Raw genomic sequence first — 21,421 nt, forward strand, 5'->3', positions numbered from 1 at the left:
CAGATTATTATATGAAGCAAAATGTGGAATCTAAAATAAGACACAAATGAACAAATCTGTGAAACAGAAACAGATTCACAGACATAGATTGCCAAGGGCAAGAGAGGTGGGGGATGAAAGGACTGGGAGTCTGGGATTAGGAGATGCAAACCAGTATATACAGGATGGATAAACAACAAATTCCAGCTGCATAGCACAGAGAGCTATATTCAATAGCTATATCAAATATATCTGATTCATTTTGCTATATAGCATAAATTAATGCAACACTGTAAATCAATTATACTTCAATAAAATAAATAACTGAAATAAAAAATTAAATAATAGGTAACTTCACAATAGTTTCAGGAAAACATTCACAGCTTTTCAGCCCCATGAACCATCTCTTCTGATGCTCTGGGCATTCATCATCCAGGAGGTTGGCAACCCTCCCCTATACTCCCTGCAGGCCTAATGGGCAGAACAGCATTCAGTATATCATAGGACCCTAAAAGCTGCTCATCAGTAACAAGTTAAACCAACACAAGTTTCCTACTTTGTAATTCTCTTCTCATAGCACTAAGAACAGCATGCTAGACAAATAAAAGCTGAATACATATTTCTCACATTTATTGTCTTAGCAATACTGCTGACTTCTACTGGACATGCCACTGGTAAGGAAAAAATAGAATAATCTCTTAAATGAGTGGCAATATGATGACATTTACCATCCCAAGACTAGGAAATACAATTTATACTTGACTTTAAAGCCATACTATTTTGTTACCTGAACAGAAAACTAAGCTTTTCTGCTGGTAAAATCTATGGAGTCATTCTCAAACCAAGTTATTGCCACAAAAACCTCGCAATATTCAAGGATATGGTCCTGCCTTGCACAAGTGTTAAGAAGTTAATAGTAATCACTTAGTTGGGGATATTCTAAGTTTGTTTACTCTATTAATAGGGTTCTCTCTTGGTCAATGGATCACATTGTTGTGTAAACAAATGGATCTGGAGGTTTTGACTAAAGAAATGTTTTAAAAGTGTTTTTCCCTTTTGTTTATGTTGTCACTGCTTGAATGATACTGAAAGATACAGAGATAGCCCCAAGGAAATCTCTACCCAAGCCTCCTCCACTAAAACCTAATATTTATGGGTTTTAGTGGGAATGGGAAATGCTGTGTGTCTGCTTAAATAGCAGTGTTAAGTTATTCTGCCATATGGTGAAATAAGTTCCTGTGTTAACTGAAAAACTAGAAAATCATGATAAAAACCTGACCTCTTGGTAGGCAATAGGGCAAAAGGAAAAAACAAAACAAAACAGGCTTTCACCATTCCTTCCATTAAATAAATTCATTTAGGAGGTCTTTTTTGTTGTTAGAAACCCTAAATGCTGTATGACCTTAAACACAAAAATAATCGAACTAATATCAATATGCTTAAAATTTTGGAGAAACATGTTTTAACTAAAAGAAAAACTATTTTTTTCAGCAAAAGAAGTTAGCATTACAATCTGACCCTTTTCTATTATGTTCATAGACAGCATTTGGCTTAGTCATTAAAAAACAGGCTACAGGAGAAAGACTGCCAACTTGAATTCCAGCTCAGCAACTGACAAGTTCTAAGACCTTGACCAAATTACTCAACTTCTCTTTACCTCAGTTTATTCATCTTTAAAAAGCACATAACAATAATAACACATCCCTCACATTAAAACTGTGAATATTTAAAAAAAATCAAGTAGAGCATGGAACAATGTCAAGGACCACAGCACAATAAATGTTAGCTATTATTATTATCATATATGCAACAAGTCCTGGAGATCTAACACAGAGAGGAACTCTTTCAAATGTATTTTATATATTGAGCTAAATAACTTCCAAAACACATCTGAACAAATAATCCTGAGTTCCTTATCTACTCAAAAGCAAAGGCAAAAAAAAATCTAAAGTGTGAAAATCACTAACCATTGAGCCAGTGGTGCTCTGAAATGTCAGTTCTGACGTAATGGTGGTCATGAGTAGGCCCAAGGGACCGCGTGAATGCAGTATCTTTGCCAAGGAAATCAGAAGCTGTTCCAGAGTAGAGGTACTCATCTGCAAGGGAGAAAAGAATACACAGGACTTCTAAGAGTTTACCAGCAGACACTATTGACAATAGACCAGTTTTACGACATGAAACCAAAGATGTTTACTGCTTACATCAGAATATATTGTTTTGTAAATTTCAGATTTTGAAAAATCTGCTCAGCTGAAGAAAAGATAACTCAATAAACTTTGGTAAGCTGATTCCAAATACTTGAATATAAAAAAGGCCAAAGTCTCCTGAATTAATAATTAATTACATGTGCATTTAGCTTCTGTTATGGAGGAACTCCTCTTCTTTCCCTCTCCTCACAAATAATTCAAAGATATGTCATAATTAGGAGTCCCTCTTTGTAAAAACACACACACACACAAATTTAAAAAGTAAACGCCATAATGAGGAATGGATTGTGTAATTAGTATTTACTTAACCGACACAACCTCAGTGACCACAACTTTTCTTTGCCTAACCTCTGCTGAAAGGGAGCTTTCAACACTGAAGTCATACTTTGTAATTATAACATGTTGCATTCCTTGTAGCTAATCATGTTTCTAATAGTTCTGATAAACAGGAATTTCTGAAAAGGGAAAGATGTGGCCATTACTGCATACCAAACTTCTTTGTCCTGTTATTTGTGTAAAGTGGATATCCATGTCTTACCAGAAACAGGAGAGAGAGAAGAGAAGAGAAGGAGGGGTGCCAGAGGCAGAGAGAGGTGGGAAGGAGAAGGAGAGCGGAAAGAATGAGGAAGAGAGGGCAGAGGAGTTTAAGATGAGGGAGAGGAGAGGAAGAAAGGACAGAAAGGAGACAGATGGGAGAAGGGGAAAGAAAAGGATGCAAGGGGCAAGAGAGGGGAACTGGGAGTGGTGGTCTGCATTCCTGATGCAAGTTAGCACATTGCTGGGGGTGGGGTATGGCAGGAAGAATGCAGTCCCCACAGTAGAACATGTTGTCCCTTTGAAAGCTAAGCCTCTGTTTCAGTAAATCTTTATATTCAACTACTTTGGGTTATACTTAATAGACTAAACTTTTAAAAAATAGCCAAATCTCTACAGAGCATTTAGATTTTTTAAAGCCAATATAAGAACAACTACAATCACTAAAACTCAATTATCTCAGAAACATTTTTAAAATCCCTCCTTTGCATAAGTGATTCAGCTATTTTCAAAAATCCTCCAATTACATCCACTGAAATAAGACTTTTAGTGAACTATGTGAGACAACCAACCTAACTATTCATGACAATAGTCAGTTTCCAAAGGTGGGGGAGGGGGACACACACACACACACACACACATAAACATAAAAGAGAGAAATCGAGTTATGTAAACTACAACTATTTTTTCGGGGGGGGGGATGGGTGCACATAGTGCAACATGTGGGATCTTATTCCCTGACCAGGAATTGAACCTGTGCCCTCTGCAATAGAAAGGCAGAGTGGTAACCACCAGACCACCAGGGAAGTTCCCAGTTATATAAAGTAAATGTAGACATGGTACTGATTCCATCTCTTATAAACATATGGTGCAAGACAATATTTCTTTGTGGGGCAATTTTTTAAAAATAGAAGAACCAAACAACATCATCAGTAGAGACATAAAGGAAATACACCATTAATTTGAAACATAAAACTGCAAACATTCATTTTTCCAGGAAAAAAAAAAAAGCATATTTCAACATAAAAGTTGGATCTCTATATCCAGGTTTTAAAGCCATCTTCTTTGTACTTAAATTACTTAGAGGTTCAGGGGTCACCAATGTCTACAGTCTATTGTTAAAGGTATGTCAACTCCATTTGGCAGATCAGTCACAAATCATCGACCTCACTTTCTGAGGATAATGACTGAACATTAGTCACATAATTTTCAAAACACACACACTTTCACTTCAAAGAAGAGCACTGGTTCTCACAAAGTGAAAATTAAAATGTCATGGTGTGTCACTCTTGATAGCCTATTCAAACACCTGATGGACAAGCTAAATAAAAAGAGACTAGAGTCATGAACGAAACCAAGACAAAAGTTGTCCTTATAATGGCTGAAACTTAGAGGTCAGAGGTCATGTCGATAGTCTTCAGAAAAGACTTCAGACCACACAGTACCACCTTCTTTAAACACGATGTTCCTCCCGTAAGAGAATTTATGATGTATGCAAAGCAAGAGAAAACTAAATGTGCCAGCAAAAATTTCACATTTCTAATAATACAATCAGGTTATGGTGAAATTGAGGGGAGAGCAGTTACAACATTCTATTGTCTGTGTTCTATAGTTTGATTTATTTGTCTTATTAATTTATCCACTTACATCTTATTATTACTTCTCCCACTCAAATATTCAATATATTTTGTAATATATTATGTTCAAGGAACTGCTAAATTTAACTGCCATAATGAACCAAATAGGGGCATATAAGGTAAATATAAGAATATCTGAGTTATCATATATGTAAAATTATAGCAACATGAATGTCTTTTGCATTAAACACATTTCAGCCTTTTCAATCTGAAGTTTATTTAAAATGTAACTGTGCAGACATTAAGGATTACGGGAGACTCACTTTATGGATAAAAAGCTAAATACAGAGAGATGTGAGACTAAAAAACTATCACCAAACAGTCAGTGGATGATTAATCCAAAATAATCTTTAACTCACTAAGACAGTGTGGTTGAATCTACACACATCTTTTTAGAAAAACACCTAAAAGCAAGAAGTATCCTTTGCTGCTCTTACCTGTCATTACTGAAGCAAAAGGCTGCTGAGGATCAAAGGGACATTTCAGTCTGCCAGACTCCAAATTGTGTGTGTCTAGTTTGAAAATAACTTCCTGTTAAGAGAAATATTAACACAAGTGTGATTTTTTTTTTAAATATCAGAGTCAGCAAGAACATAGGAAATAAGAACTAAATTCTAACTCATTAATTCAACAAAAACTGAACATATAGCATGCACATCAAACTGTGCTTCTTAACTCTTCCACAAATATTATTTCTGGCAAGACTCAATTCCCATGTTTTGGTCTCCATTTGGCCTAAGTAGTAATTATAATAATGAATGAATTTTTCAATGCCTTCATCAATTCATTTAGCCTGGACCACTATCATCATCAAAATCACTATCAAGCAATCCTATTTCTTAAGCCTAATAACTAATTTACTGAGTCTAATAAGCCAGTTTCCTCCTCTAAGAAATAAATTTAATAATCATACTTTCAGAACTATGACGGTCTATCTACCTAAGCATCTGAAACTATACCATATTACTTAAGCCTTACAATAGTTTGTAATTTCAGTGACATAAAAGTGTGGTAAGGCAGACAGTTCATTTTCAGAGCTATTGATACATGTGGGCAAAAAAAATTCCAATGTAGTATTTTCACTATTATGAAAACACTATGCACATTAAAGCCACACAGTTATTTTGGCAGAAACATTTATTTTTATAATAGTGGCCACAGACAGAATGGCATTGGCAGACTTTTAATATTCAGGGGGAAAAAACATTTCAAGTTGAACTTTCCAAGAAAAATATGAATGTATAATGAATATGGCCCCATGAGTTTGAGTGTTTCATAACAACGACAACACTACCATCCAGCAAAAAGACTGATGATTCAGCCTACAAATGCACTAGCGAAATTCAGCATTTCTGACATTCTCTCTAGAAGGCATATCTACAGAGTTATATCAGAACACATATGCAATTAAAAGGAATCATTCAGTGCCACTTATCTAGAAAGCAAGCAAAGAAGCAAAAGGGAGAGAAAAAATTGATTATTTGGATTATTATTTTTGTATGATGTGACATTTCACATCTTTTTCTTTTAAACAGTACTAACAGTAACTACTGCCTTATTAAAAAATAGCAATATTAATTTAACTAGCATGAATAACAATTACTATTTAATAGTTTTAAGAAAATAAGCTTTAATACTTTAATGGTATTTAATGTTAATACATACTAACCATGAGCAAGAATTTTATGTACATTATCTCACTAAATTGTCACCATAAATGTAAAGAAGTAGCTACTTTATGGATTCCAGCTTTACAAGAGGAATATTGAGAGTAAAAGGGAGAAGGATCTTGTTCAGCAACACATAATGAATAAGAGGCAGAGGAGGAGCTTGAACTCAGGGCTGTCTCCAAAGTTCATGCTCTTAACATATCTAATCTCAGGATTTCAAATTCATGGATTTAAAAAGGTGCTGAAATTAATTTATAGACTCACCATGACCATGTAACATGATCAAGCTCAAGTATGTTTAGTTAGAACAGTTCAGCTAATGATAAGTTGTGATAGTGGCGCCTAGGCATGAAAAAAGTCCAATGAGAACACTTTTAGGGCATGTTTCCCAACCGTGGATGGGGCTAGAGATATGTCAGGAAAAAACACCTACAGATCACAGCCCTTAAGAATGTTTAAATATCATTAAGGGCACATTATTCTCCACAGGTCAAACAGAACTGTTGATTCTAAAGCCTATAATGGGATGTTGTAAAGGGAAAAAGTAAACTGAATTCTGGTGTGTCAGAAGATTATCATAAAAAGCTAAAAAAGAAAACCCAAGAAAGTATCTGGGACAATGTCATAGTTGATGCAAAGTCCTAGATAAATCCTTATAATTGTACAGACTCCTGTTGTCAAAATGTAATATTTCATGAAATTCTCAAGATAAGCCCATAAAATTGTTATCTGTGGAGGCTAAGGACAAGGTCTCCCTTATAATCTCCTGGAGAAAGGAGAGAACAGGAAAGCAGGTTTCCTTGAGCCAGAGTCAAGGACACCAACAGGAAAATGATGTCAAAAATAAAGGCTGATACAATGGACTTCCTGAGATAAACTGAATTACATGACATTTTAACTTTTGAGACAATTTTAATTTTATAAGATTGGTCCCACCTAATTCATTACACAAAAAGCACCTGTCCAAACTACACACAGAGAAATACTGTTGAAGTAAAGACAGAAGAAGATAAGAATAGAAATTTTCATCATCACAATGACTAGGCAAAGTTATTGTTCATATCATATTAATTATGAATACTATTAACATTTAAATATGAGGTTTGCAGAAGCAAAGGGAGATTCCAGAGGAAAGAACATGTTTCCAAGGTAACTTAAAAGCAATCCTACTGCTGGGCATACACACTGAGGAAACCAGAAGGGAAAGAGACACGTGTACCCCAATGTTCATCGCAGCACTGTTTATAATAGCCAGGACATGGAAGCAACCTAGATGCCCATCAGCAGATGAATGGATAAGAAAGCTGTGGTACATATACACAATGGAGTATTACTCAGCCATTAAAAAGAATACATTAGAATCAATTCTAATGAGGTGGATGAAACTGGAACCTATTATACAGAGTGAAGTAAGCCAGAAAGAAAAACACCAATACAGTATACTAACGCATATATATGGAATTTAGAAAGATGGTAACAATAACCCTGTGTACGAGACAACAAAAGAGACACTGATGTATAGATCAGTCTTATGGACTCTGTGGGAGAGGGAGAGGGTGGGGAGATTTGGGAGAATGGCATTGAAACATGTATAATATCATGTATGAAACGAGTCACCAGTCCAGATTCGATGCATGATACTGGATGCTTGGGGCTGGTGCACTGGGACGACCAAGAGGGAGGGTATGGGGAGGGAGGAGGGAGGAGGGTTCAGGATGGGGAACACAGGTATACCTGTGGTGGATTCATGTTGATATATGGCAAAACTAATACAATATTATAAAGTTTAAAAATAAAATAAAATTAAAAAAAAAAAAAAAAACTAACAGACACCCCCAGTATTATAGAGTAGATAGATAGATGGCAGACATTATTTTTAAATAAAGTTTATATATATACTTTGGAAATACTTGCCTTTTTACCTTTCTGTGTTCTTGTTGCCTAATACAGCTGAATATTAAGTGACCAGAATGGAGAAAGTGATATGCCAAAGCCCACGCAATCGTTTTCTTATTTTATTCTTAAAATAACTCTGAGTTACTATTATTATCATCATCCTTCTGCTGAATAAACAGAAGCTTAGAAAGTATATGCAGAAGGCCACGGAGCTGGTAAATGACAGGGGCCATAATTCAAACTCTGGCTCCCCATGTTCAAATTCTCAGTAGTTGTCAACAGCCCTGACTTCTGTCCTGAAATCCAGATCCAACTGCCCACTTGGCATGATCTACAGAGCATTTTTCAAAAGCAGAATGTATAAAAACTAACTCACCATTTCCCCCACAAATTTGTTACTCGTCTCACCTCAATAAATAATACTATTCTCCAGCTCACTGCCAGATAGAAATCTGGGATTCATTTCAGCTGCTTCCTCTTTCTTCTTGTTGCCCCCGACACAAAAGAGTGTCCCCCAAGAATGGGGACTGTATACACTTCTCTCCTCCATCTCTGTGTTACTATTCCCTCTTCAAAGTCATCTTAGAAGCAACCTTATCTATTTGAGAACGTCATGCCTTCCCTCTGAACTGGACAGTGAATCCTGAGACTAATAATTCATTTCATAAGTGGACAGTCTTCAGGCAGTGTTGCCATACAATTACCTGTCCTCCTGACTAGTGAAAAATTCACAAGGCTTAATACCCCTGTTCACTTATAACTCTCTGATTCACATAACCTGTAAATTTGATGGCCCCAGGGCTTTTTGACAGTTTCAAGCTAAGTATTAGCTCCTTCTAAATTCCCTTTCAGTACTTGTGAGTTTTAGGAGTTAAAGAACACTATTTGCATCCCTCAGCAGGTTGTGAGTTTGGCCTTTAGCCCCAGGCCTCAAAATACATCCAAGCTGTGGGGCTATCTCATATAATTACATCCTACACTATGAGCCACTGTTATATATTACCCTTCATCAAAGCCAGGCAAGAGAACATTACACCAGCAACAAAGAATGATGGATTCAAGTTGCCAAGTCTCCTAGTGGTTCAGAGATTTAACTATCAGGATTGCTTTACTTTCAAACCATTGAGTCTGGGCTGGTTAGACAAGTTGGTCAGAGAGAAAAATGTATCCAGCCACAGTTATGGGTTTGATCTCTGCTTGAATCAGTTAAATCAATGCAAAGAAACCTGTACTATGAGCCCAGACTTTACTTTCAAACATACAGCCAAATACCCTTAAAATATGTGTGGTTAGTCACAAGAAGTATATACATAAACATAAGGATGACAGTGTAACCCATCAACCCATACAAAGTAATTAGAGTACAGATTCTAAAGCTCAGATGGGCATGCTTGCTCTAGAGATAGACTACTTGGGTTCAATTCCTTGCTAGACCATTTATCAGCTGGGTAATCTTAGGCATGTTATTTCATTCCACTGAGATTCCATTTTCACTAATTTGCAAACTGGGAGTTATAAAGGTACAAACTTCATTAAGAGTGTTGTGAAATTCCAAAAAACAGTCCATGTGAAGTGCCTGGCACAGGCCATGACACAAAGAAAGCACTCTAACAAATTAGTGTTGATTAAATTATTGCAATATGTATGTTTCTCATTTATTGAAATGCTCATTGATAGATGGAATGCATTACTCCTAATTAATACTTCCTACATTTCCACTACGCCAATTAGGTCTGGCAGAAATAAGTCCAGTATGATAACAAGTATGGTAAGAACTAACTATACAATTTTAAGAAAATCATTAAAATTATCTATATTTAGTGTCTGCTATTGTAAACATATGCAACAGGTCAAATTTGTTGGGTGGGAAAAGTTAAGTTATTTAGAAGATACCATTCTGTCACAAGGTCTTACAGGAAACGAATTTTTACCAACAGCAACATCATAAATAGATCTAGTTATATAGGAAGCTCAAGAGAAAATAAAGCTGTACATAGAGCCTAGAAAACAAGCACTTTCAACATTTTACACTATTAATTTTAATCATGTCACTAGAAAACTTTTAATAGAAGAAGTTTTTATAAGGTGAATAAAGCAGATAATCAAAACGGTAATAATCTATTAAGTGATTGGGAACATAAGTTCTTACTCAGTTCATACAGAAAATGATTCAATTTTTATATCAAATCTACTTATTTTATGTCATAGGCAGTAAGTAATAAGCTATTATAGTAAATTGTTTTCATGCTATTTTACAATATTACCTCCTTGTAGAATCCAAGATCAATATATCCACATACTGGATGAAACGCTCCAGTTCCACACACATAAACATGAGTTTTGTTATAGGGTTGAAGTACTCTGATGAAATTTGCACATTCTGTCTATTGGGCATAAAAAACATAAAAGCATTAGCATATAATTCAGGTATTTCAAAGTATCATTCATACCACCTGTTTTCCAAGTAGATTAATCATCAAAAATAAGTGCTAAAATAAAAAAGATTTATGAGAAATGCTTAACACCTGACTTAGCAAAGGAGGCAAGACTTGAAGCTTTTTTTGAAGTTTTATGGTTTTGAAATAACCAGAGTACTAGAATGCACATTTCTACATTAAGACTCAACGGGACCTACAGAATGAATATATACAGAGTATGAAAGAGATATCCATACTTACTTTCAAGAATTACCTACAGAACCAAACCCAAACCAAACATTATGTTCTGATGTTCCTACATTTTCTGTCCCATAGATCTTACTGTGTGCAGTTTCAACTGAATCAGCTACACTAAACATAATACTTAACACAGATGTCTTCATATATATTATTCCATTCTTATTTTCCAGAATGCCCTACCACTTTATTTCCATTTTTTTCAATGTTACAGAGCCTTTAAGACCTAGCTTAAGTCCAGCTTATTCCAAGAACTTCTTCTGTTTCTTCCATAAATATTTTTTATGCCAAGTCAAAATTTTAAGAGACTTATATTTCTGCCTCTTTTCCAAAAGCTTGGGCCTAAAAGTATTCTTTAAAATGTGTATCTTTATAACTTAGTTATTTTCTATCCCTGAACTGCTTGTAAATAGTGACTCAATTTTTCAAAATAGTCATTCTTATTATTTTCAATTCATCTCCTCTAAGCCATCCCTTATGTTTACATAATTACTGGAAACAATTTTTAACTAACTTCATGATTCTCGGATCCAAAGACTCCAAGAAAACACTGGGCAATAGTACACTTTTATTTTAAATCAGCTCTACCTAGGAGATGGACAAGTGTTTACTAAGGAGGTTGGAAAACTATGAAATCACTGAGATTCAGAGAAAAGGTCCATTTTCTCTTGCCTGAATGGTCACAGGTCCTTCACCTGTCAGGTAACTGCTGTCATTAGGGTTGTTAGGAAAAGAATATTAAAAAATAAAAAAGACCAACTGGTAGGATGATTTTTTAAATATTTTTAACGGCAGATGATAACTTAGCTGATAGGATTATGATTGTTATGTGGATTAAAATAAAGAATATAACACTTAATAGTTGTTTATCACAAACTCTGATTTTGACCTAAACAAAATAATCAGTTTCTCAGTGGCTATTCTGATTTTCAAGGAGAGAGCTATTTCTGCATAGCTGTGGTACAGAGTTTCTAGTACCTAGTTCTTTTTTGTCCAGCTGGCCTGGCAATCTTATGTCTCAAGAATTTGTAGATCCCAGTGAATAAAATCTGCACACTCTATTACAGAAAAATGTTACAAAGAACTAACTTACTGAGTCTTCTGCTCTCTGCGCCCTTACAAACAAAGCAGTTGCTTAACACTAAATGAGAGGACAGTATCAGTCAGTCCCTCAGTTAGCCATAGAAGAGAAGGATGTTTATCATGTAGGGAGAGTCAGAATTCTCTAATAGCAGCAGGACAACTACATATGGTTACACATTTGTGCTGCAAAAAAAGAAAGTCCTATTTTAGCATATGCAAATCATACTGTAGGATCCTTAATATCCTGAATATTTTCATACATTTAATATATGTTCTCATATAAGTATTATATGTAGACTCCTAAGAAAGGAAAATTTTATATTCATTTAGACAATTTATCTGGCAGACAATCTTAACAAAATCATATTATATGTTTTTCACCCTTCCACCAAGGTATCTGATGAAGAGAATTTATTTTTTATTGACACAAAGCACTGTAGAAAACTAGCTTCATGTTCTTTTATATCATGTTAGACAATCACAAATGAAAACTTAATTCAGAGAGAAAATTCGCCCTACTAATGGTTTTGATGGTGACTGCAGCCATGAAATTAAAAGACGCTTACTCCTTGGAAGGAAAGTTATGACCAACCTAGATAGTATATTCAAAAGCAGAGACATTACTTTGCCAACAAAGGTCCGTCTAGTCAAGGCTATGGTTTTTCCTGTGGTCATGTATGGATGTGAGAGTTGGACTGTGAGGAAGGCTGAGCACCAAAGAATTGATGCTTTTGAACTGTGGTGTTGGAGAAGACTCTTGAGAGTCCCTTGGACTGCAAGGAGATCCAACCAGTCCATTCTGAAGGAGATCAGCCCTGGGATTTCTTTGGAAGGAATGATGCTAAAGCTGAAACTCCAGTACTTTGGCCACCTCATGTGAAGAGTTGACTCATTGGAAAAGACTCTGATGCTGGGAGGGATTGGGGGCAGGAGGAGAAGGGGACGACAGAGGATGAGATGGCTGGATGGCATAACTGACTCGATGATGTGAGTCTGAGTGAACTCTGGGAGTTGGTGATGGATGGGGAGGTCTGGCGTGCTGCGATTCATGGGGTCGCAAAGAGTCGGACATGACTGAGCGACTGAAGTGAACTGAATGGTTTTGAACAAATGTCTCAGTAACATGAGATAAGCCAGGGCAAAAAAGAGTAAAAATGTAGGTGATCATCAGATAAATTCTAATGATGGCTTCACTGGTAGGGTAAGAGATTCATTCTAATATTCTCCAGCCTTCATCTTGCTCACTCATGTTCACTGAAGGGACTTCTACTTATTAGTCTTTTCCCCACAAAGAGGTTTATGCAAGGGTAAAATCTATACAAGGAATAGTACACAGGGAGGGGAAAAGTGTAGAGGGATATGCCTGGAGTGAGGTGGGATTGACTCACTGCTAGTAATTACATAATTTTTCAAAAGCTCTCTTTTACTAGAGTCATAGAATTTAGAGAAGAATGGTTATGGAGTGAATAATTGTGTCCTCCCCAAATTCATAGGTTGAAACCCTAATGCCCCCAGGGTGATGGTGGTCGGAGGTCAGGTTTTTAGGAAGTAAATAGCTGGAAGTCTTTTGTGAGTCCCTTGGATAGTAAAGAGATCAAACTAGTCAATCTTAAAGAAAATCAACCAGAATACTCTTTGGAATGACTGATGCTGTATCTCCAATACTTTGGCCACCTGATGTGAATAGCTGATTCATTGGAAAAAACCCTAATGCTTGGAAAAATTGAAGGCAGAAGGAGAAGAGGGAGATGGAGGATGAGATGGTTGGATGGTACCACCAATATAATGAACATCAACTTGAGAAAACTCCAGGAGATGGTGAGGGACAGGCAAGCCTCGTGTGCTGCAATCCATGGGGTCGCAAAGAGTCAGACACAACTTGGCAACTGAATAGCAATAGCAACAGCCTTAGAAGAGGTCAGGAGGTGGAATCCTCCTGATAGGATTCATGCCTTTATAAGAAGAGACCAGGGCACTTGCTCTCACTCTCTCTGCCCTGTGCAGAAACCACCAGATGATGGCCACCTATGAGCCAAGAAGAGAATTTTCCCTAGAAACTAAGTCAGCCTGCACTTTGATCTTGGACTTCCCAGGCTCCAGAATTGTCAGAAATAAATGGCTGTTGTTAAAGCAGCCTAGTTTATGGTATTTTGTTATGGTAGCTCAAGCCGACTAACACAGTAATTTTACAAGAGTTTGAAATAAATATTTGTATAAAGAAATAAAACAACTGCCTTTCCAGATTATAAATTATAAAGTCTGAAAGATTAGAGACTGTGAGACACAGCACTGTTTAAAAAGGCAAATAAGGCCCAGAGTGAAACATCACACACAAAGGAGATATAATTTGAGTGATGATAAAGAAAAGCTCTGAATCACACCTAAAACATTGCACATCCTTTAACTTTTCTGGGAGTACTTTATTAAGATGCAGCCAGCCCTGGAAAGTAACCCATTATGCTAGTTCCTGACTTGGTGAGATATTACCAAGGATTTATTCTTGGTAATATTCTCCCTTCTCTCAGACTGGGCTGCCATGGAATAGAACACTGTAGGGACAGTTCTGAATTTTCTGACTTAGTTTACCCAAAAGTCAGTTCTGCCCAAAGTTTCCTGTCGATGAAGTTGATGGCAGGCAGTTCTCTAAGAAGACTGAAGGAATGAAAAGGCATTGGTTACCTGAAGGAAAGAAACATGGAAAGAGATTCTAAAAGATAAAGTCTCTTATTTTAAATTTTGCCTAGGGTGGTCATTTCAGCCAAACACTAGTGCCTCAAGTGAAACAAAAGTCTTTCTCTTTTAATTTATAACATTTTTTTAAGGCTCAAAGATTATGTGTTTTCTTTTTGTGCACAAGTTTCATTAGGTTTTGCTTAAATAGCATGAGCAATAATTAACTTGATTTAATTCACTTAGCAAACTGCATAGCTATTAAGGGTGGTGTAATTCTGTGAGGCATGAAGAAAGAAAACTCTGAGAAGCAGCTTTTTAAATTTTCCCTGAAAGCTGACTAATTTATAGCTATTGCCACAATGGTAAGGGTTGTTGCACGTGATCAAACAATTCAACTCAGTGAGTGATATACTCAACCTTGGAAGAGAACTGAATTTCCCCTTCCTTCCTATGCTTCCTACCTACTCTCTTTCCTACCTCCTCAACTCTCCACTATAAGACAGACTGAAAAAGACAGAATTAAAAACAAGTATCAACCTTCTGGGTGTCGCAGGTGGCACTAGTGGTAAAGAAACCACCTGCCAATGCAGGAGACTTAAGCGAAATCGGGAAGATCCCCTGGAGGAGGGCACAGCAACCCACTTCAGTATTCTTGCCTGGAGAATCCCATGAACAGAGGAGCCTGGAGGGCCACAGTCCATGGGGTCGCACAGAGTCGGACAGGACTGGAGAGACTTAGCACACGTGCACACGTAGTAGTAACAGCTCAGTGGTGAAAGCATCTGCCTGCTAGTGCAGGAGTCCCAGGCTGGATAAATGGGTTGGGAAGATCCGATGGAGAAGGAAATGGTAACCCACTTCAGTATTCTTGCCTGGGAAATCCCATGAACAGAGAATCCCATGGGAGGCTACAGTCCATAGCGTTGCACAGAGTTGGACACGACTGAAGCGACTTAGCATGCACACACACATACCAACTTGCTGATTTTTTCAAGTAATATTACTCGTTCCAATATCTACCCTTATACACATTTCTTTCTGTTGTTGCTATTCAGTCGCTAAGTCCTAACTCTTTGTGACCCCATGGACTGTAGCCTGCCAGGCTCTTTACACCATGAGAGTTCCAGGGCAAGAATACTGGAGTGGGTTGCCATTTCTTTCTCCCGGGGATCTTTCCAACCCAGGGATCGAACCCGTGTCTCCTGCATTGGCAGGTGGATTCTTTACGACTGAGCCACCAGGGAAGCCCCATACACATCCTTCAGTCAGTTCAGTTCAGTAGCTCAGTCATGTCTGACTCTTTGTGACCCCATGAATCGCAGCACGCCAGGCCTCCCTGTCCATCACCAACGCCCGGAGTTCACTCAGACTCACGTCCATCAAGTCAGTGATGCCATCCAGCCATCTCATCCTCTGTCATCCCCTTCTCCTCCTGCCCCCAATCCTTCCCACATATATATATAAAACACACATATATAAATAGATATATAGCTATAAATAAAACAAATATAAAACTTAATACTTAGAGAAAAGACAGATACCTATTCATCTATGTATTAACATCTAGAACTTGTTTCCCCCTAATACTTGGAAAAATATTAGCAAAACAGAAGTATTTGTAAGTCCTTAATCTTACATGTAGTTCAATTAAATCCAATTCAGCTTTATATGTGTTTTTGATAACTGAATTGTAATCATTTAAATTATTTAGGTGCAACATGAAAAGACACTTATGATTAAGAATCTGATCAGTCTTTGTGTTTAGTATATTTTGCAGAATACTATGATCTTCAATTTTTTTGATCACTTGCCACATGCCTATCATTGTGGCAAGAATACACAGAAGAACTTACAAAAAAGATCTTCATGACCAAGATAATCACGATGGTGTGATCACTCACCTAGAGCCAGACATCCTGGAATGTGAAGTCAAGTGGGCCTTAGGAAGCATCACTAGGAACAAAGCTAGTGGAGGTGATGGAATTCCAGTTAAGCTATTTCAAATCCTAAAAGATGATGCTTTGAAAGTGCTGCACTCAATATGCCAGCAAATTTGGAAAACTCAACAGTGGCCACAGGACTAGAAAAGGTCAGTTTTCATTCCAATCCCAAAGAAAGGCAATGCCAAAGAATGCTCAAACTACCACACAATTGCACTCATCTCACAAGCTAGTAAAGTAATGCTCAAAATTCTCCAAGCCAGGCTTCAGCAATATGTGAACCATGAAATTCCTGATGTTCAAGCTGGTTTTAGAAAAGGCAGAGGAACCAGAGATCAAATTGTGAACATCCGCTGGATCACCAAAAGAGCAAGAGAGTTCCAGAAAAACATCTATTTCTGATTTATTGACTATGCCAAAGCCTTTGACTGTGTGGATCACAATAAATTGTGGAAAATTCTGAAAGAGATGGGAATACCAGACCACCGGACCTGCCTCTTGAGAAACCTGTATGCAGGTCAGGAAGCAACAGTTAGGACTGGACATGGAACAACAGACTGGTTCCAAATAGGAAAAGGAGTACGTCAAGGCTGTACATTGTCACCCTGCTTATTTAACTTATATGCAGAGTTCATCATGAGAAACGCTGGGCTGGAAGAAGCACAAGCTGGAAATCAAGATTGCTGGAAGAAATATCAATAACCTCAGATATGCAGATGACAGCACCCTTATGGCAGAAAGTGAAGAGGAACTAAAAAGCTTCTTGATGAAAGTGAAAGAGGAGAGTGAAAAAGTTGGCTTAAAGCTCAACATTCAGAAAACGAAGATCATGGCATCCGGTCCCATCACTTCATGGGAAATAGATGGGGAAACAGTGTAAACAGTGTCAGACTTTATTTTCTGGGGCTCCAAAATCACTGCAGATGGTGATTGCAGCCATGAAATTAAAAGACACTTACTCCTAGGAAGGAAAGTTATGACCAACCTAGATAGCATACTCAAAAGCAGAGACATTACTTTGCCAACAAAGGTCTGTCTAGTCAAGGCTATGGTTTTTCCAGTGGTCATGTATGGATGTGAGAGTTGGACTGTGAAGAAAGCTGAGCGCCGAAAAACTGATGCTTTTGAACTGTGGTGCTAGAGAAGACTCTTGAGGGTCCCTTCGACTGCAAGGAGATCCAACCAGTCCATCCTATAGGAGACCAGTCCTGGGTGTTCATTGGAAGGACTGATGCTGAAGCTGAAACTCCAATACTTTGGCCACCTGATGCAAAGAGATGACTCACTGGAAAAAGACCCTGATGCTGGGAGGGATTGGGGGCAGGAGGAGAACAGGACGACAGAGGAAAAGATGGCTATGGCATCACTGACTCTATGCACATGAGTTTGTGTGAACTCCGGGAGTTGGTGATAGACAGGGAGGCCCGGCGTGCTGTGATTCATGGGGTCGCAAAGAGTTGGACACGACTGAGTGACTGAACTGAACTGAACTATTATTGTGGTATATCTTAGGTTTGTCAGGTAGACCTCTGTTAAAATTCAGTCTGCAAAGATATCTGTTTTGGTCCTATAATATTAAAAACATTTTAATATGTTGTCAACACTTCAGAATAAGTATATGAAAATCCAAATATCACACTTCTCTCAAAAATTATTTAACAACAACAACAAAAATCTAACAGATTTCTACCACTTATGGTAGAAGGGGAAAAAAAATAATTTAAAGGAAAAAAAAGGAGAGATGTGCCTATAAAAGTCTAAATACCTAACAGGAAAACTAGGAAAGGACATTTTTTACGTGAGTGTGACACAAAGTAATCATAGAAAGAAAGAAAGAAAGAAAGTGAAGTTGCTCAGTCGTGTACGACTCTTTGCGACCCCAAAGACTGTAGCCTACCAGGCTCCTCCCTCCATGGGATTCTCCAGGGAAGAGTACTGGAGTGGGTTGCCATTTCCTTCTCCAGGGGATCTTCCCAATCAAGGGATGGAACCTGGGTCTCCTGCATTCCAGGCAGACGCTTTAACTTCTGAGCCACCAGGGAAGCCCCCAAAGTAATCATATATGAATATAAATCTTAATTTTACAAATATATATGATATTTAGTGTTTATAGTAATGAATGATCTTCAAGCTAAAAACAATAAAAATAATTTTGTTTTTGTTGGCAAAAATTAAATATATTTATTTCATTTTTAATGTATTAATGTTAAGCATTAAGTATATGATGTATACAATATTAGCAAGGGTATGGGGAAATATACTCTCTTAAGAGCATGTACTGCTAATTTAAGTATAAGAAGCTTAAACTTTCTGGAGGGCCATTTTACAATGCATAAAATATTTTATATCCTTTGACCAGTAATTTTACCCAATAACCAGAGATGTTCACAATATTTATATATAAGGTTTTTCATGTGTGGCATCATTTACAATAGTAAAAACTGGATATATATCAAAATTCTAACAATAGGGGATTGATGAAATAATATATAAAGGAATGCAGTGCAGCTATTAAAAGTAGTGTTATAAAAAGGAATTTAATGACATGGGAAAATGCTCATGGCAGTCTGTGAAGTGAAAAAAAAAATGTTTTAAGGGACTATGTATACAATGATTTCATTCTGAAAAATAGTAAATAGATAAGATAGAAGAATAAACATCAAAATGTCACCAGCTATCTCTGGGTAATGGTCATGGGGAAAGAAATATTTACAGATGAATCTATATAGTTTTCAAACTTTCTGCAACGAACACTTTGTTGTACTTTTAGATGTTCTTTAAAACGGAAGATAAATGTAATCAGAGAACTTTAGAGACGGAAGATCCTTTAACTCTTTGCAGTGTCTCTATTGACAAGGTTGTGTGCTCTGATAGTTAAGCTGACGAACAGCCCAGGCTGCCCACACGCCATTCATTCTTTTGTCAGGACTGAGCTGTTTACCCCTCTTTTCTTTGCAGGACCAGCCATTTCTTTAGTGACTTTCTGTTGAATAATATTCTAAACAGAAACAAAATAGACCAAATAGCGTCCTGTCGCCTCTTCCTTCCCTGGATTAAAATTGCGGACTGTACTCAAGCAAGAGGACTAGCTCTCTTTTGTATCCTGTTCTTCCGCCTCCTCAGCACACCAACTAGCTAACTTTCATTATGGTAAATAATTCACTATTTTTCAGTTATATAGTACCTTTGTGTAAAGGGACAGTCTTTCTAAACACTTGTTAATTCTCAATACGCTCTTGGGAAATAGGTAAAAATTACTAGAGAAGGGAGAGTGTGGGTAACGCCAAAGGTAGTAAGAGATGATAATAAAACCACAGACTAGTCTCAGTTTTCTGTGGACCAAAATCTATGTAATGATGTAAAATGAGGATCTGTGTTATGGTGATAGTGAAGAGAGAAATGGTTTGAGGGATTCAGTTTGTAGACCTTACACATAAAACTTAAATCTTCATGTGTAGACTGTAGTATTTCATAAGAGCACAGATTGTGGGGCAAACCTTCTTGATTTAATTCCTGGCTTCACTATTTACTGAATACGTAATATTGGGCAAGTCAGTTAATTGTTCTGGTTTCAGTCTTCTCATTTGGAAAATGAGGAATAATAATAAAATCTAACATATTGTTTTAAGGATTAATCAAGATTATAGGTATAAAGCATTGAAAGCAGTTCCTGGAACATGGTAAGTACTATAAATATGTTACCTATTCTTAGTAACTCTAAAATATAATATTATTTTAAAGGGACAAATTAAAAGAGGAGACAGACACTTTTATTATTCCTACATACTTCAACAGCAAACTTTACAGACTTCAGTAAAAAGAGAAAAGCTCCCCAAACCTCTAATCTTAGGTTAACAGGTGTTAGAGGTGACTATCAGCTCTCAAATACAATTGAATTGGAAGAACAGATTCCATTTACTGGTTCTTACGTGCTGTCTAGGACACTACCTTCAAAAACGTTTATCACTCTTTAACTTAATAAGAGAGGCAACTGAGTTACTATATAACTGAAATTAGTGAACATACTGAAATGAGAACACTGACACAATTAAAACCTTCACTGATTGTCTGACCTTGAGAGCTTATCCCTCATCTATTCCATGGGAAAACTGACACTATTTCATTGCAGTACATTTAAAACAGCCTTTTCCTTCTTGCCTCTTCATCAGACACTCAATACTAGTGAAATACAAAACATTAAAATGTTCACACTGTTTATGATAAGCTTCTATTGTTATGCAACAAAATAATTTTGAAAAACCATAACCAAAGCATCTATTTTCCCCATGAGTTCAAAAAAGTACTGTTGCTTTTTCAGACCTGGGCACCTGCTCCCAGGGTACCTGACACTGAACAGGGTGAAGAAATTAGAGACATGAGAGGAAGAATATATTCTAAATTAATCTCTTTCATATCTAGTAAAATAAATATAAAAATGTTTTCCTGTTGCATTTGAAACGAATACTCCCTGACATATTTCTGCTAACATTAGGTGCTTGAAAAGATCACATTTAACACTGATTGAATACAAAATCAGGCATAACCAAAAGTTTCTTTCATTTTGATTATTTTGTTTTGCAGGACAATCGTCCCTCAGTATCCTCAGAAAATTGGCTCCAAAACCCTGACAGATATAAAAATCTGAAGATGCTCAAGTCCTTTGTATAAAATGGCAGAAAAACCTCTATATATCTTCCCATATACTTTATCTCTAGATTACTTATAATACTTAGCACTATGTAAATGATACATAAACAATTGTAAATACAATGTAAACACTATATAAAAGTTGCCAGAAGGCAGTAAATTCAAGTTTGTTTTTTGAGACTGTCTGGAATTTCTTTTTTGAAATATTTTTGGTTCATAATTGGCTATATGGATCAATATAACTCAAGAATATAACTATACATATTTAGGTTCTTAATAAATACTTGTTGAGTAAATGAATGAACAAATGAATGAATAAATCAGTTGTTATGAGGCTTCCTTGCTGGTTCAGATGGTAAAGAATCTGCCTCCAGTGTAGGAGACCTGGGTTCAGTCCCTGGGTCAGAAAGATCCCCTGGAGAAGGAAATGGCAACCCACTCCGGTATTCTTGCCTGGAGAATTTCATAGACAGAGGAGCC

General features: G+C 36.9%; 1 protein-coding gene across 3 annotated transcripts in view; it reads right to left on the reverse strand.

Moving 5' to 3' along the window:
• SEMA3D (semaphorin 3D) overlaps positions 1 to 21,421 on the reverse strand; it is a 228,905-nt gene that overhangs the window by 77,672 nt on the left and 129,812 nt on the right. For all 3 annotated transcript variants that reach the window (XM_086397191.1, XM_086397190.1, XM_086397192.1), the window contains 3 exons: positions 10,188 to 10,307; positions 4,795 to 4,888; positions 1,947 to 2,075 (listed from right to left, as the gene is read on the reverse strand). In XM_086397191.1, the coding sequence (XP_086253317.1) occupies positions 1,947 to 2,075; positions 4,795 to 4,888; positions 10,188 to 10,307 (343 nt within the window). The remainder of the gene's footprint in view (positions 1 to 1,946; positions 2,076 to 4,794; positions 4,889 to 10,187; positions 10,308 to 21,421) is intronic.

This window comes from Bos grunniens, chromosome 4 (assembly GCF_055505025.1).
Source record: "Bos grunniens cultivar Pamir isolate PY7600 chromosome 4, Bosgru_T2T1.0, whole genome shotgun sequence".
NCBI lineage: Eukaryota > Metazoa > Chordata > Mammalia > Artiodactyla > Bovidae > Bos > Bos grunniens.